The 14,091-nt window shown below is 51.1% G+C and overlaps 1 protein-coding gene and 1 long non-coding RNA gene across 2 annotated transcripts in view; one reads left to right on the top strand and one right to left on the bottom strand.

The window, feature by feature from the left end:
* Positions 1-1,471: 1,471 nt before the first annotated feature.
* LOC115938069 (uncharacterized) overlaps positions 1,472-14,091 on the top strand; it is a 63,394-nt gene continuing 50,774 nt past the window's right edge. The window contains exon 1 of the long non-coding RNA XR_004073261.2: positions 1,472-1,669. This is a non-coding gene — a long non-coding RNA (uncharacterized LOC115938069). The remainder of the gene's footprint in view (positions 1,670-14,091) is intronic.
* On the bottom strand, positions 12,157-13,916 carry MAGEF1 (MAGE family member F1). The gene has a single exon (XM_006749967.3). It carries the CDS (start codon positions 13,657-13,659, stop codon positions 12,688-12,690), a length of 972 nt encoding a protein of 323 aa, XP_006750030.1. The 5' UTR covers positions 13,660-13,916; the 3' UTR covers positions 12,157-12,687.

Raw genomic sequence — 14,091 nt, forward strand, 5'->3', positions numbered from 1 at the left:
TATCTAGGCTTTGGTTCTCTTGAGCACAGAGATGTTAAGGGTCTACTCCAGGGTCACATAGCTAGTAAGTGGGTCTCAAACCTGATTCTTTGGTTCCATATCTTGTGACATACCACCATCTCGCTTTCTGTGCTGGAGCCTAGGCCTTAATAAGGCATCCATCCAAAAGCCCTTGTAGTCTCCCAGAGCATTTGATGTAGGATGAGTCCTCACCAATGGGCATGGAGTTTATTCCTGCACCATCCTAGGGACCTATGCGGGCCTCCTTTTATCTGTGGTTGCCCTGTTAACAATCCAGCTTGTTCCCAGCTCCTCACCTGTCTCGCTCAACAGTTTGATGCTCTGCTGACCTACTTAGCAGCTCTCATACTTCCTGCTTTGTTCCCCAGGACCTGCCTGGCTATCTCTCTCATGGTGGATTATTTCGGTTTTGAACCCTTGGGCACTTCACATCCAGCTTGTCATGGGGCACTGGGGGCTTCAGTTCCTCCAGGTCTGGGCACCTCACTCCACCAAGCCTCCTGCAGTGGCCGACCCCAAACAGCGTCCCAGCCCCCTCTCCCCACCCCCCCCCCCCCGCTGCCAAATACCCCCAGCCGTCTCCTCTGCCAGGACTCCTTCTCCTCCCTCAGCTTACCAACTGTAATGCTGCCCATCCCTGCCCACTGCATTGCAACAGCCAGACAGCCTTGGGTCCAGTCCTGCAACCGCAGGTTTTCAGAAGTTCCTTAACTTTCCTGAGCCTTGTTTTCCCATCTGTAGAATGGGAATAATACCTCACAGAAATATATGGACACCAGTTCTGTACCTGGTACATGGCTTAGGAGTGAGAGTTGATAGCAGCTACTGCTTATAAAAGCTTTTCTTTTCTTTCTTTCTTTTTTTTTTTTAAGATTTTATTTATTTGACAGAGACACAGAGAGAGAGAGGGAACACAAGCAGGGGGAGTGAGAGAGGCAGATGCAGGCTTCCCGCCGAGCAGGGAGCCCGATGTGGGGCTCGATCCCAGGACCCTGGGATCATGACCTGAGCCGAAGGCAGATGCTTAATGACTGAGCCACTCAGGCGCCCCTAAAAGCTTTTCAACAGCTTTTCATCTCGGCTTCGTCTCTCTTAAGCAGAGTGAGGTTAGGTGTCTACTCCAAGGTCTCCTGGCTAGTGAGTAGGTCTCAAACCTGATTCTTCACCTCCAGATATTGTGACATACCACCATCTCCCTTTCTGTGCTGGAGCCAAGCCTTGATAACTTGTCCATCCATTGGTCCCGTTTGACCCTGAGGTGTGCAGAGAAAGCTTGAATTCACCTATTTTACAGGGAGGCAGTTTGGGCCCTGTGCAGATAAGCGAGTTGCCCACATTTGCACTGCTCATCAGGAGGGACCCGGGTGGGAGCCTGTTTTGATTCTGCATTCTGTGGCCTCAAACTACATCTTCCCACCTCTTTTCCTCCACTGTCAGAGCATCCCAGCCCTCTCCTGAGAAAGTCCTCTCTCCCCATGCGCAGAATACCAGTGAGGCTGGTCTGGCTCTCTCCATGGCCCCAAGCAGAGAGCGGCGAAAAGGACCCTCTAGATAGGTCTCGAATGCTGGCGCTTTGGGAACTGAAGAACACAGCGCCTGGAGCCCTGGGAAGGAAGACGCTGCTGCTTGAGATCCCCTCTTCATGCCCGTGAGTCAGCCCAGACGCTCTCCCCGCACCCGCACCCCGGCCCCTGGCCAGAGCAGCCCTGTGGCCGGTTGGCGGCTGTCGCCCAGCCCCCAGCACCCCCCCGCTCCCCCCCTCCCCCCCGGCCGCCAAGGTTGGCAGCCTCGTGGCCACGCTGCTCGACTCTGCGCCTCTCCTTCTCAGTTTATTCCTTCCAGATACACAGTTGCTGCTTTTTATTTGGATCACTTTTCTGCGTTATGGTATTTCGGTTGTTTTTCCAATGCCCGCCCCCCCCCGCCCCCCGCCTTTCCCCCGTGGCAGGATTCCTAAGAAGACTAGTTTCTGGAGAGAGCGGCGAGCACATCTGCTCCGTAGCTGCAGCATTCCAGCAGGGCCCCGTCAGGGGCTCGGGGCTCGGGAGCCGGGCGGCGGAGGCGGGCGCGCAGGGCCCAGGGCGCCCGGCAGTTGAGGCGGGTAGCGGGCACGAGCACTGCGGCAGGCAGGGCCGAGCCTCAGGGCCCGTGGGCGCTGCCAGAGCCCTGCAGCCGCGGTTCGCCAACGGCCCGGCCCCTGTGGCTGCTGGCTCCCTCGGCTCAGCTCTGTGCGTGCCAGCCTTGCGCCGGGAAAGAAAGCGGGAGCCTTCGAAAATACCCTGGCCTCTGTCTCCTCTCGTCAGCAGCTCTGAGGGGTGCGGGTCCCACGTGTGGCGGGTGTGGGAGTCCGCGGGGAGTGTGGCGGCGCACGTGCGTGTCCCAGAAAGAGTGCGCTGGTGGCACGCAGGCTTGGGCGTCACGGGGCGTGGGTTCGAGTCCTGTCTTCCCCACCTGCAGCTGCGTGCGCTCGGGCACGTCAGTGTGAAGGCGGGAACTCGTCCCTCACAGCAGTGTGAGGGTTAACGGGCCGATACATGCAAAGGCCTCCTGGCACATAGTAAGTGCTCAGTAAATGTTTTCGTTATTATTATATATGCATGGAGATAGGTGTGGAATTTAGTAGATTTGGGGTGTGCTTCTTGGACTCTGGAGTGTGAGAATTGCCCCCGGAGCTTGTTAAAAGTGCTGGATTCTGGGCCTCACCTGCAGAGAGTCTGATTCAGCAGGGCTTGGGCAGGCTCAGAATTTACTTTTTTTTTTTTTTTTTAAGATTTATTTATTTATTTGAGAGAGAGAGAGAACGAGCAAGAGAAGGGGAAAGGGAGAGAGAGAATCTCAAGCAGACTCCTTGCTGAGCTAGGTGCCGGACATGGGGCTTGATCTTAAGACCCTGAGATCAGGACCTTAGCCGAAATCAAGAGTCAGATGCTCAACCGATTGAGCCACCCATGGGCCCCCAGAATTTACATTTTAATTCAGAGGCCTTGGTGATGCTGATGCACTAGTCTGGGGTCTGATCTGGAATCGTCTGAGGTATCTGGGTTAGTCGGTCCTTGAAATCCTGGGCTCTGGTACATCCATCAGAACAGCTCTGTCAATGTGACTGGAGACTGGGTGAAGGGGTAGAATGGGATGAGGCCAAGAGGTAGGCAGGAGCCACCCCAGGCAGAGCCTCGAGGCTCTAAGGAATTAGGGTTGTTGGGGTTTTAATCAAGGGACTGACAAAGTCCTACTGAGTAATTTGGGTTGGGCCAGCCTGGTTTACAAACCCAGGGCACAGCAGATGGCAAGGAGGGTGTAAAATTGCAGTTTGCTCAAGGCCAGTGTGGCGGAGGGTCTATGCCCTGAAAGCAGAAGAAGCAGTATCTGGAGAGAGAGAGAGAGAGAATCCTCCAGATTGAGCAGCTGCGCCAACTGCCTCCTCCCTGAGGCCCAGCATCGGAGCTGTTGGCAGAGCATCCAAGCAGGGCCCGGGCTCCGTGAGCCGAGTGCCTCAGCGGCCGAGCCAGGCCGGGGCCAGACTGGAGGGCATGGCTTAGGATAAGAAGCTGGCTCTGTCAACTCATCCACTCAGGAGCTTGCAGTTTCTTGATTTATTTTTCTCTGCTTTCTCTCTTAGTAAAGATCTTTCAGAAGAATTCTTTGTTTTGACTGAGCTGGGAAAGAAGGAGGTGGGCTGTGCTGAAGCCAGTTGCCCGCTGCAGGGAGGAGGCTGGGAGAGCAGCTGTGGGCCCATGAGGCTGAGGTCTGGGCAGCTCTGAGAGCTGGGTCCCTCTCCCCTGGGATCGCCTTTCAGGTGGTGAATTTGATATGTCTGTAAGTGCATGTGAAGGTGAGTGAATGAGTGTGTGTGTGTGTGTGTGTGCATAGGTTAGTGTTATATACGTGTGTATTCCTTCAATTCATTTAATAGTGGCCACAAAATATTTACTGAGTGTGTCCTCTGTGCCAGACATTGTTCCAGATGCCTGGGATACATCAGTGAGCAAAATGAAGATCCCTGCCCTCAAGGAGCTTACGTTCTATGGGGATTTTGTACATCCAGAGAGGATGGATGGGCTTGTGTGTGTGTCTGTTGCACATTCATAGGTGAAAAATGAGGAAGAATACATGAGTACACAGGCAGACCTGGGTCAGGAACCATCTGCCATTTTCCAAGCATATGATCCTGGGCCAAATACTTAATTTTTCTGAGCCTTAGTTTTCTATGAAATAGGAAAATAATGTCTTTGTCTGACAGTTGTTGTGAAACTAAAGGTAAAAATACCTGGAGAGCTCTAGGCAAAGTGCCTGGTCTATGATAGTTGCCAAGTGATATTTTTTCTTCATGTCTTCCATGGAGTCGGAGGAGATATATCTATGTGTGTGTGCCAAGTTCATGTTTGTGTCTGGGTGAGGTCTGAACATGTGGGTTCTCCCCAAGTGAGAACCTCTGGTCCTCGGAGTATATCTTGTGCTGTGGAGATGTCTCAGGTCCGATTAAAGGTGTGGTGTTGCCTGGAAAGTTCCTTTCGAAACAAGAAGGTCTGCTGGAAAGCAGGGAGAGAAAGGTTACTAAGTCTGGAATCCCATGCATTGGCTCATTTAAGTCTTGGCTTGGGTCTGTCATAGTCCTTCCAGCTGCAGTGTGACTCTGTTGTTTGAAGTTCTGTTTTTAATGCACACGGAGAAACTTGGCCAACCCTTACTTGACACCCAGCTGCAACAAACTGCAGCTTCTCTTTCCCCAGTTTCGAGACCCCCTGGCCATGCCGAGACCTTCTTCTTAGTCCCCTCCAGATCATTCATAGAAGTAAATCTAGAAGATGGATCCAGAACCAGGACCCAAAAGACAACTGTGGGGGCAGGACTGCATTTCTTTGTAATCTGTTGGGACTTTGAAGATCCTTGCTTTCTCCCACATGGCCAGGAGAGAGGTGGGTCGAGTTCCTGTTCCCCTCCTCTAGACACTTTCCCACTCAGAAAGTCCATGGTTTGGGCCATGTGCTCTAAGAGGCTGACTCAGAGCATCTACCTGCAGCCTCAGTGTCCCTCCTCTGTTCCATCTCTAAGTGTCCATAGGATGTCCAGCTGAGGAGTTGAGACTCAATGTGCCTGAAGCCATATCCATCTCTTGATCCCAAGCCAGCTCCCTCTGGGCGTTCAGCTGTTCTGATGAACAACTCCAGTTTCTTCCAATCACTCCAGCTTGAAATTGCTGAGTCATGCTTCATATGTTTTTCTGTTGCATTTCCCACAGCTAATCGGTTATCAAATCATTCCAAGTTAGTCCCCCAACCAGGCCTTTGCCACTCCCATTCCTGCTGGTCAGACTGTCATCAGCTCCTATTTGGCCTCCCCCTTGGCCTCGCTGTCCCCAGCTTCCCTCTCCTGACCAGCCAGTCCACCTTCCTAGAGCACCGCCATGTGTTCGGTGCCCACCTCCGCCACTGCCCCCCACTGCTCCCTTCAGCCCCAGCGCCCTCTCCTCTCCTCCACAGACTCCGCTCCAACCTTCCGGTCCCTGGACACTGTGCACACTCCTGCTACCCTACCTTTGCTGGAATTGTTTCCCCTGCCTGCAATCCTTTTCCCCATTCCAACATTTTACCTAAATCCTAGCCATCCCTAACACTATATAACTCTCCTGGTTTTGGAAGCATTCTGAGCAGGGGCACCTGGGTGGCTCAGTCGTTAAGCGTCTGCCTTTGGCTCAGGTCATGGTCCCAGGGTCCTGGGATCAAGCCGAGGGTCGGGCTCCCTGCTCAGCCGGGAGACTGCTTTTTCTCTCTTCCTCTACCCCCCACCCTCAGCTCATGTTCTCTCTCTCTCAAATAAATAAATAAAATCTTAAAAAAAAAAAAAAGAAAAAAGACAACATGGCTGAGCAGGTGGGAAAAGAGGGGAGGAGAGAACTATAGTTGCTAGCAGTTTGCTAGAGGGAGAGCATTTAGTTCAGGTTTGGGGTAGCCTTTTCTTTGGGAAAAAGCAACATAAGCCTGAAAACGTGGAGTCACTGTCAGCCTGAATGCAGATGTTCACTGTTCTGGTTCAGCAACGTAAGTAGCCATGCCTTGGAAGAGAGGGACAGCCTTTGCGTTCCTTTTTCTCCTAAGGTTTGAGGAGAGGAATTGCGGAGGAGAGGGAAGCCTGGACTGGTCCCTGTACAGGAGACTTGACTATTTTCAGCTCAAGTTTGGAGAGTTACTCGCCGGAGATGGCAAGCATAGATAAGCAGGCTTCCAGAGGAGGTTGGAGAGGGTCTGGCACTGTTGCTTTGGGACCCAGGGGACATACCTTGGCACAGAGTGGGGGAGCAAGATACTCTGTCCACCCCTACAAAGACACAGCAGCTCTCTAGAATCCTGGGGGCATCACAAGAGGTAGCAGTCATGGATATGGCGGGGGGGGCACCCCACAAGGAGCATCTCTAGCAGAGGTTCCTTTCATGGGCTTCCGTGCGCCCCGCATGGTGACTGCTGTGGATAGACGAATTTGTGACATCATTGGAGATGCCCCATTGGGAGCTCCCAGAAATATTTGAGGGAAATATTGCAAGGAATGGGGCTCACTGTCATTGTAACTCATTGTTAAAGTAGCAACAAATCATTTATACCCTCAGCAGGTGAAAACGAAATACACTAGCGATAGATATAAAGACCATGCTGCACCATTAACCATGATTGCCTCTGGGTGCCAGTATCCCCGAGAGTTCATATTCGTCTTTATATTTTTACAGAACTTTCCAAATATCCCACTACAAGCATTTGTAATTAAAAAAACAAAAGCCATGAAGAAAGAATATTTTCTCTTTCCTTCCCCTTCTGGGCCCAAAGGCAGCCTCAGCCAGGCCTAAGGCCAAAGGCCGCTGTGGTTTCTTCCCCTGCTAGACTCCCACAGCGATTCTTGGGTGCAGACTCGCATCCATTCATTGTTTTAGGCCCTTGAGCCCGCTCCTTCGGGGCAAGGAACGCATGGCCTTCTCCTTGACCCCTGCCGCTCGGCTCACTCTGCTTTTGGGAGCTACTTCTCAGCACCCGCTCGGCCCTCACACTTGCTGTGCCGTCTGCCGGCACCCCTCTTCTGCAGTCCCCCCAGACAGCTGGTGGGCCCCCTGCTTATCACCTTCAGTTTTGACTCGGATATCACTTCTCAGTGAGGCTTTCCCTAGCCAGGCAATGTTATTATTTTATTTATTTATTTTTAAAGATTTTATTTATTTATTAGAGAGAGAGAGGGTACAAGCAGGGGGAACGGCAGGCAGAGGGAGAAGCAGGCTCCTCGCTGAGCAGGGAGCCTGATGCGGGACTCGATCCCAGGACCCTGGGACCATGACCTGAGCCGATGGCAGATGCTTAACCCACTGAGCCACCCAGGGGCCCCAACCAAGCAACTTTAAATTGCACACCCTGCTGGCACCCTTTTCCTGGTCTGGCTTCATCTCTTCCTATGACACAGATCTCCACCTGCCATGCTATGTGTTACACTTTTATCCTTTATTACCTGTCCCCTTATACTAGTATGTAAGCTCTGGGAGCGCAAGGATTGTTGTCCCTTTTGTTCTCTGCTGTAATTTCACTACCTAGTATGTACAGAAGATGGACTCTGAGAAACAAACTGAGGGTTCTAGAGGGGAGAGGGGTGGGGGATGGGTTAGCCTGGTGATGGGTATTAAAGAGGGCGCGTTCTGCATGGAGCACTGGGTGTTATACGCAAACAATGAATCCTGGAACACTGCATCAAAAACTAATGATGTAATGTATGGTGATTAACATAACATAATAAAAAAAAAGATGCTCAAACAATATTTGTTGAATGAGTGAATACATTTTATGAGACTGATAGTTACCACGTACCAGATACTGTGGTAGGCGCTTGTAATCCCCTCATTCAGTTTTCACAGATTTTGAGGTAGGTAGCATTCTCTCTGTTTTAAAGATGAGGAAACCAAAGCTCAGAGAGGTTGGGTAGCTCCGCGGGAGCCGCATGCTATCACGCGGCAGAGAGTGGGACTAGAATGCAGGTTTGTCTGCTCCAGGGGCCAGGAGCTTTCCCTTTCAGCTCTCCTCTGTCCCCCTGGTTCAGGTAATGTGGCTGTCCCTCACCGTGTTCGACACCCAGTAGGGCTCCTGAATATTCTCAGGCCGAGGCTGCTGCTTCCCTTGCACGAATTCCCTCACTGCTGGGACCACGGAGCTGCTGCTTAGAGGTGTCTTTGCTCAAAAATGGGCTCCTCTCCCTTCTTGTGACAAAAGACCCATAACCCTACAACCAGAGAAGCCAACGTGCCCCTCTCCCTCATCACTGCCTCTACTCTCTAGCCTGCGTGCTCTAGGTTATGGTATAAATGAGCAGGATGAGAGCTTTTCTTTCCTTCTCTCTCAGCCCCATTGTCCCAAAGGGAGGTTGGTCGCTCCCCTAAGAGCCTTCTGAAGACCGGAAGGGTGGAATGCCCATAGGAACCCAGAAGATTTAAGTTCGAGTTCTATATCTGCTGCTCACTAGCTGTGTCATGAGCTTGGGCTAGTCATTTAACGTGTGCACTGACGGAATGGAAGGAATTCTTCTTTCCTGCTGGTTTCCCTATTGCATTGTAATATTGGCCAGTGTAGGACCCGCCTCACGAGGCTGTGGGGCAGATGCGTGAGACAGTGCAGTTGCCAGACTTAGCACCATGCCTGACACATAAGGCTTAGGAAATGCTGGCTGCTATTGTTACCGGTCATGACTGGCTTGGGAACGGGGTGGGGTCTGCGTTGCATTCAGTCGGTAGAATGTGGTGTGGGCTGCGGATTATAGCTGACCACTACTTCAATCACCCATTAAACTTTGTCCTAGAGTTTCACACTTCTGAGTTTGGAATTCCTTTTTCAAAGTCACAGAGTCATGACTTTTAAAAGGCCTTTGTTAGGACACTTGTCAGAATACCTAACCTCCCTAGGCAGTACACTGTGTTTCTGCTGGGAGGTGATTGTTACCATCTCTGCCGGGCTGCACGGTTTGAGGAATAATTTGTACAAGCATCAGTTGCCATCATGACCAAGGCAAGGAGCATAATTATCTCAAGTGGGAACTGTGATTGAGCCTGTGAATTGCGGCCTGATTTACAGGGGCTATAAATGAGCTGCCTGCCACCTCAGGGGCATTTTGTGCGGGCTCCATGCCGGGGCTGTAATCAACCTGAGCCTGTTTCCAAACATGCATTCTCCAAGTTCCGGTGGGTCCAAAGTCCCCACCCTGGTAAGTGTCAGGATCTCTGCGGAAGCTGTGGCTGAACTGAGAACTTCCCATTGGCCGTTTTCAAGGGAATTTCCTTTCCTGGCGTTGCTTCCCAGTTGTCATATAATAATAATAAGTACGGTTTGAAGTCATCCATCTGCCCCCACTCTCCGAACAGCAATGCCCTGCTCTCCTCACCCGGTGTTTCACCCGACACACACTAGTTCTGCTTGTGCCTGAAGGAGGGCGAGAGAGGGGATCCGGGCCGTTTTTCTCCCTCGTGTGAATGACCATAAGCAACAGGAGGCGTTCGTCATCTCTTGCCCTCGCCATGGCCAATGTCTGCTCTACACATGGGCCCAGAGGCCAAACTTTTAGTACTTCTGAGAAGCCGATGATGACATTTGTGACATGGGAGGTCTTTCATGCTGAGGCAAGGGTACGAGTTCTGGCAGCCCTTTGAGCCATGTGCAAACAACGCTGGGAATCATATTCGCAGGCCCGCAAATGTTATTTGATTGTTCCATGGCATGGAAGTCTTAATTTGAGACTTAGCGGAGAGAACAGACTAAAGTAGACTGAGGCAACATGGCCTCTAAAGGGCAAAACATGCTGAGTTTGAGCAAAGAGACACATTCTACACGTAGTCAGCACTCTGAGCACACTGGGGAGAGAGTAAGCAGAGCTGGAATCCGTTCGCAGATAATTCTTCAACTTTATTTTAGCTTCCTTTTTACCCTCCTGCAGGCCAGCGTCTTGTCATAATTAGCCTGGCTACGCAATAGTTGTTTGTATCTCCAGAGAGACGGCAGTGTTTAAAGAAAGAACGTGAGTCCAGAGACAGATGACCCAAGTCTGGAAGGACTCCCGCAAAAAAGGAAATGTAAAATAGTGAAAGTCAAGTTTTTGACTCAGACTTTAGTTGTAATCCTTATTATACACTATCTGTGAGACTTTTCCGGCTTTTCTGACTCTCTTTGCTTAGTGCAAAATGGAACAGATATGTACCCTGTAAAATTGTAATAAAAATCATCAAAAGATATGGAAAGCATAAAAAAGCTGGCTTCCCTTAGGTATTAAATAAATGGCAAGAATTACTGTCTTGAACCTCTACAAAATGGAGGTGTTTAGTACTACCTCCTTTGCAATGAGGTTGTGAAAAGCAGGGGGGGAAATGCCTTTGGATGTTTAATAAATGGTACTGTTATTAGTCCTGTCTTTGCTAGGTGTTAACACATCCAAATTTCAGCAGAGTCACATCTGGTACAGGTAAAACGCGGGGGGGCGGGGGGCGGCGTATTTCTATGCTATTTCACTGCCATAAGGACTGCAATGGGAACTGAAGATAATTCTACAGGCCCTGCTTGTGTTTTGGAATTGTGAGAACTAAAATCACACACAACATACTGGAAGCCAGGAATGGGGAACAATGTGCTAAAATGAAACACACTAGACTGGGGGGCCAGGGACTTGTGACCTTAGGCAAATCACCAAGTAATCTGACCTTAAGGTGCACACACTGCTGGTGAGAAAATACAAATGCGAGAAAATATCACTGTTATTGTTCTTTGCAGGTAAAGCCAGTCTTCCCACGTTAATCTCTGGAACCCAGCGAAGTCCTTGGCATATAGTGAACACTCAGTATTTGTTTGTTTAATGAATTATAAACTGCCCAGAAGTCATCTTTTCATTCATTAGTAAACTTTTTTTGCCCATAAGCTTATAGTTTCGATCTCAGTCTGGTTTGCTGGATCCCTGAGCCTGTGTCCCAAAGTATTTATTTGTATTCCACACCAGCCTTAACATAGTCAGAAATGTTATTTGAACACAGCTGAAAGCAGGAAAAAACTGCCAGTAAAGTGCAGAAAAGCGGCTCTTCTGTATATGGCAGCTGCGGGGGTGGGGTAGCTTCACAGCCCCCTCTACACCCATCTCTGGTTTGGTTACCACTTTCCCTATTATTCTCTGTATCTTTTCCATAGGATGTATCCCCAGAGTGAAAGTGGCAGGCATTGCAGAGGCTTGAGCGGCCATGTGGATGACCCTTCATGGCTAGTTAAGAATGAGAGCAATGCCTTACTAGTCTCCTCCAAACGGGAGGTGGCAGGTGGAAAGCAGCACGTAGAAACAGGGATGAGGGCCCTAGGCTGCCTAGTGCCAGGGGAGAAATCTTGAAGTGGAACTTCTCGATAGTAGGGGACATCACATGTACCCTCCACCCACAGGACACACCGTTCCTGAATTGTTACAGTATTTGGTTTGTGACAGCTTTGATAGAAAGCTGTTGAGGGGCACCTGGGTGGCTCAGTCGTTAAGCGTCTGCCTTCGGCTCAGGTCATGATCCCAGGGTGCTGGGATCGAGCCCCGCATCGGGCTCCCCGCTCCGTGGGAAGCCTGCTTCTCCCTCTCCCACTCCCCCTGCTTGTGTTCCCTCTCTCACTGTGTCTCTCTCTGTCAAATAAATAAATAAAATTAAAAAAAAAAAAAAAAAGAAAGCTGTTGAGAGAACGGAGATGGAGGGGACCACAACACTAACAGTCATCACTATGCACTGGAATGAGTTGTTCTGGAACAAGAGCCCTGGCAAAGGTAGGGTGTTTTCCAGCTCCACCATGAATCAAGTCTTCTTCCCATGTTATTGAGGGGCACCTGTGCCCTTCAGTTATTCCCAATACCATCTCCCACCCCTAACTTCTGCTTTCCCTTTCCCTCCCCTCCACATGCCCCATCCTTCTCCCTCAGTCCCCAAAGTCTGACTAAAGGTAATTTCAGGCAAGCCTCACCCAATCAGCCCAGCTGGGTTAGGGGTCCCTCTGCAGCCTTCAACTCGCTGCTCTGTAATTTCTGGTTTATTTTCTTAATCTCCCATTCCAAAATGTAGGACTTTTATCTTGTTCAGCATTCTATCCCCAAATGCCCCAAACACCACACAAAAGATGCTCAGCAAATGTTTAATTTATTAAGTGTACCGGGGTATAGTTCTAATTTATTGTATTTTCATTTTTCTCTAGATACTGTAATAGCTAACAAGTAGAGGTACAGGTCAGTCTTTTTTCTTTATACAATATAGACAAAAAGCACTGGGAAGCTAGCCACCAATCAGCTATTTTTTTTCGTGGTAACAGATGATCACACTGCTGAGTTCCTTGAAACCATTAATGTACAGCATTACAATGCTGCGTCATTTGCTCAAGATCACAAAACAAAAATGTAAAGTTTTCGATCCATTTTACAAAACCAGCCAAACGACAACAAAATCCTACAGGAAAAAGTAGACCAATCTCATTTATAAATACCAATTTAACAGTATGTAAAATATAACAAAACATAGCAAGATACAAAACCTAAATCCTAGTTACACAAATACAACTTCTAATTAACGACCTACCCCCAACGATACTGCTTATGACTCCGACAGTAGCTTTTCCATAACCACGAGGACCCCGCTGGCCACCTTTCCACCAGCCCTCACCACGGGCAGATACCAGCCCTATCACTGGCCCTGGCCCTGGCCCTAGCCCTAGCTCTCATACTGGCCTCAGCTCTGGCCTTGGCTCTGGCCCTGTCAGCCTCGTCTGCCAGGGCCTCACGGTACTGCACTGGCCAGTGCTGGGGTTCTTTCTTATGGAGTTTGGCCACGAACCCCAGGACTTTCATCTTGCTGATTTCCAGGTTGCTCCGGGGACCCCAAGAGAATTCACATTCCGGCGGATCGGTGTGAGGCACCTGCCTGTAATTGAGGTATCGCTGCTGCACAAAATCTTCCATAATCAGCCTCTTCGGGTACCCGAAGAGGAAGTGATACTTTGAGGGGCGTACCCCCAAACGACGTAGCATCTCCCAGACCTGTGTCTCCCTGGCACTATTACCTTTCATGTAGATAAGGCCCAAGATCATTATTAAGAGACCCAATCTGGGGCCATCTCCTCCCAGATCCTCCTCCTCCTCCTCCTCCTCCAGAGCTTTTAGTTTGTTGATCAGGATGTAAGTGTGGTGCTTGCGGCCAAACTGTTTCAGCTCGAAACCAAAGACATACCGCAGATGCTCTGCGGCCCTTGCGATGATCTCAGGGAACAGATCCTTCAAGTCTCCGATTACGTATTTCACCATCTCGGAGCGAGTGATGGGACTCTTCTTCTTGTCCTTCACCAGTAGGAACTGCACCAGCTCGGCCACCGTCCGATCCAGACGGCGGTAGGCCCTGCGCCGGGCCAAGGCTTTGGCTGCCAAGGTCCTTGCGCCTTTTGGGGTGATGGTTGAGTCCGCAGCCCCCTCCTCCCTCCGGGCGCCAAGATCCTCCATGGGGCTCTCTTGCAGGAGGGGGCTCGGGACCTCTTTCTGAGAGGCGGTCAGGGCCTGGGTCTCACCGTCACGGCCGCCATCCTTCTCCCCCTCGGCCTGAGGGATGGGGAGAGCCCCGTTCTCGGGTTTCAGCAACATGTTTCGGGCAGGCAGGTGCAGAGCGCGTACACGGGCCAAGGGGCGTGCAAGCCGCTGCGCAAACCCCGGCGGAGGGGGGAGACAGAGCCTGCGGCAGCGGGAGCAGAACCAGGGGAGAGGTCAGAGAGGGCTTTCGGGATGCCGGGCTGCACTGCAGAAGACTCGGGACCCTTGCCGCAACGCCGCCGGCGCCGAAGACCTGTGCGCCGCCCCGGCGCAGCCTCAGTGTGCGCCCGCGCGCCGGTTCGCCGGACCACTTCCGGCCAGCTCAGCCAAGATGGTGGCCCCGGGGCCGCGCGAAGCCCCGCCCCTTCCGGCTCCCTACGGGTTTGGGGTTGCACGCAGGGGCGGTGGGAAGTGTGCCTTCAGCGCTCCCTTTTAGGCTCCAGAGCTGGGGGAAGGTAATCAGGGCTTTCTCGTCCAGGGCATGCG

This window comes from Leptonychotes weddellii, chromosome 1 (genome assembly GCF_054177405.1).
Source record: "Leptonychotes weddellii isolate Sample4059 chromosome 1, ASM5417740v2, whole genome shotgun sequence".
NCBI classification, from domain to species: domain Eukaryota; kingdom Metazoa; phylum Chordata; class Mammalia; order Carnivora; family Phocidae; genus Leptonychotes; species Leptonychotes weddellii.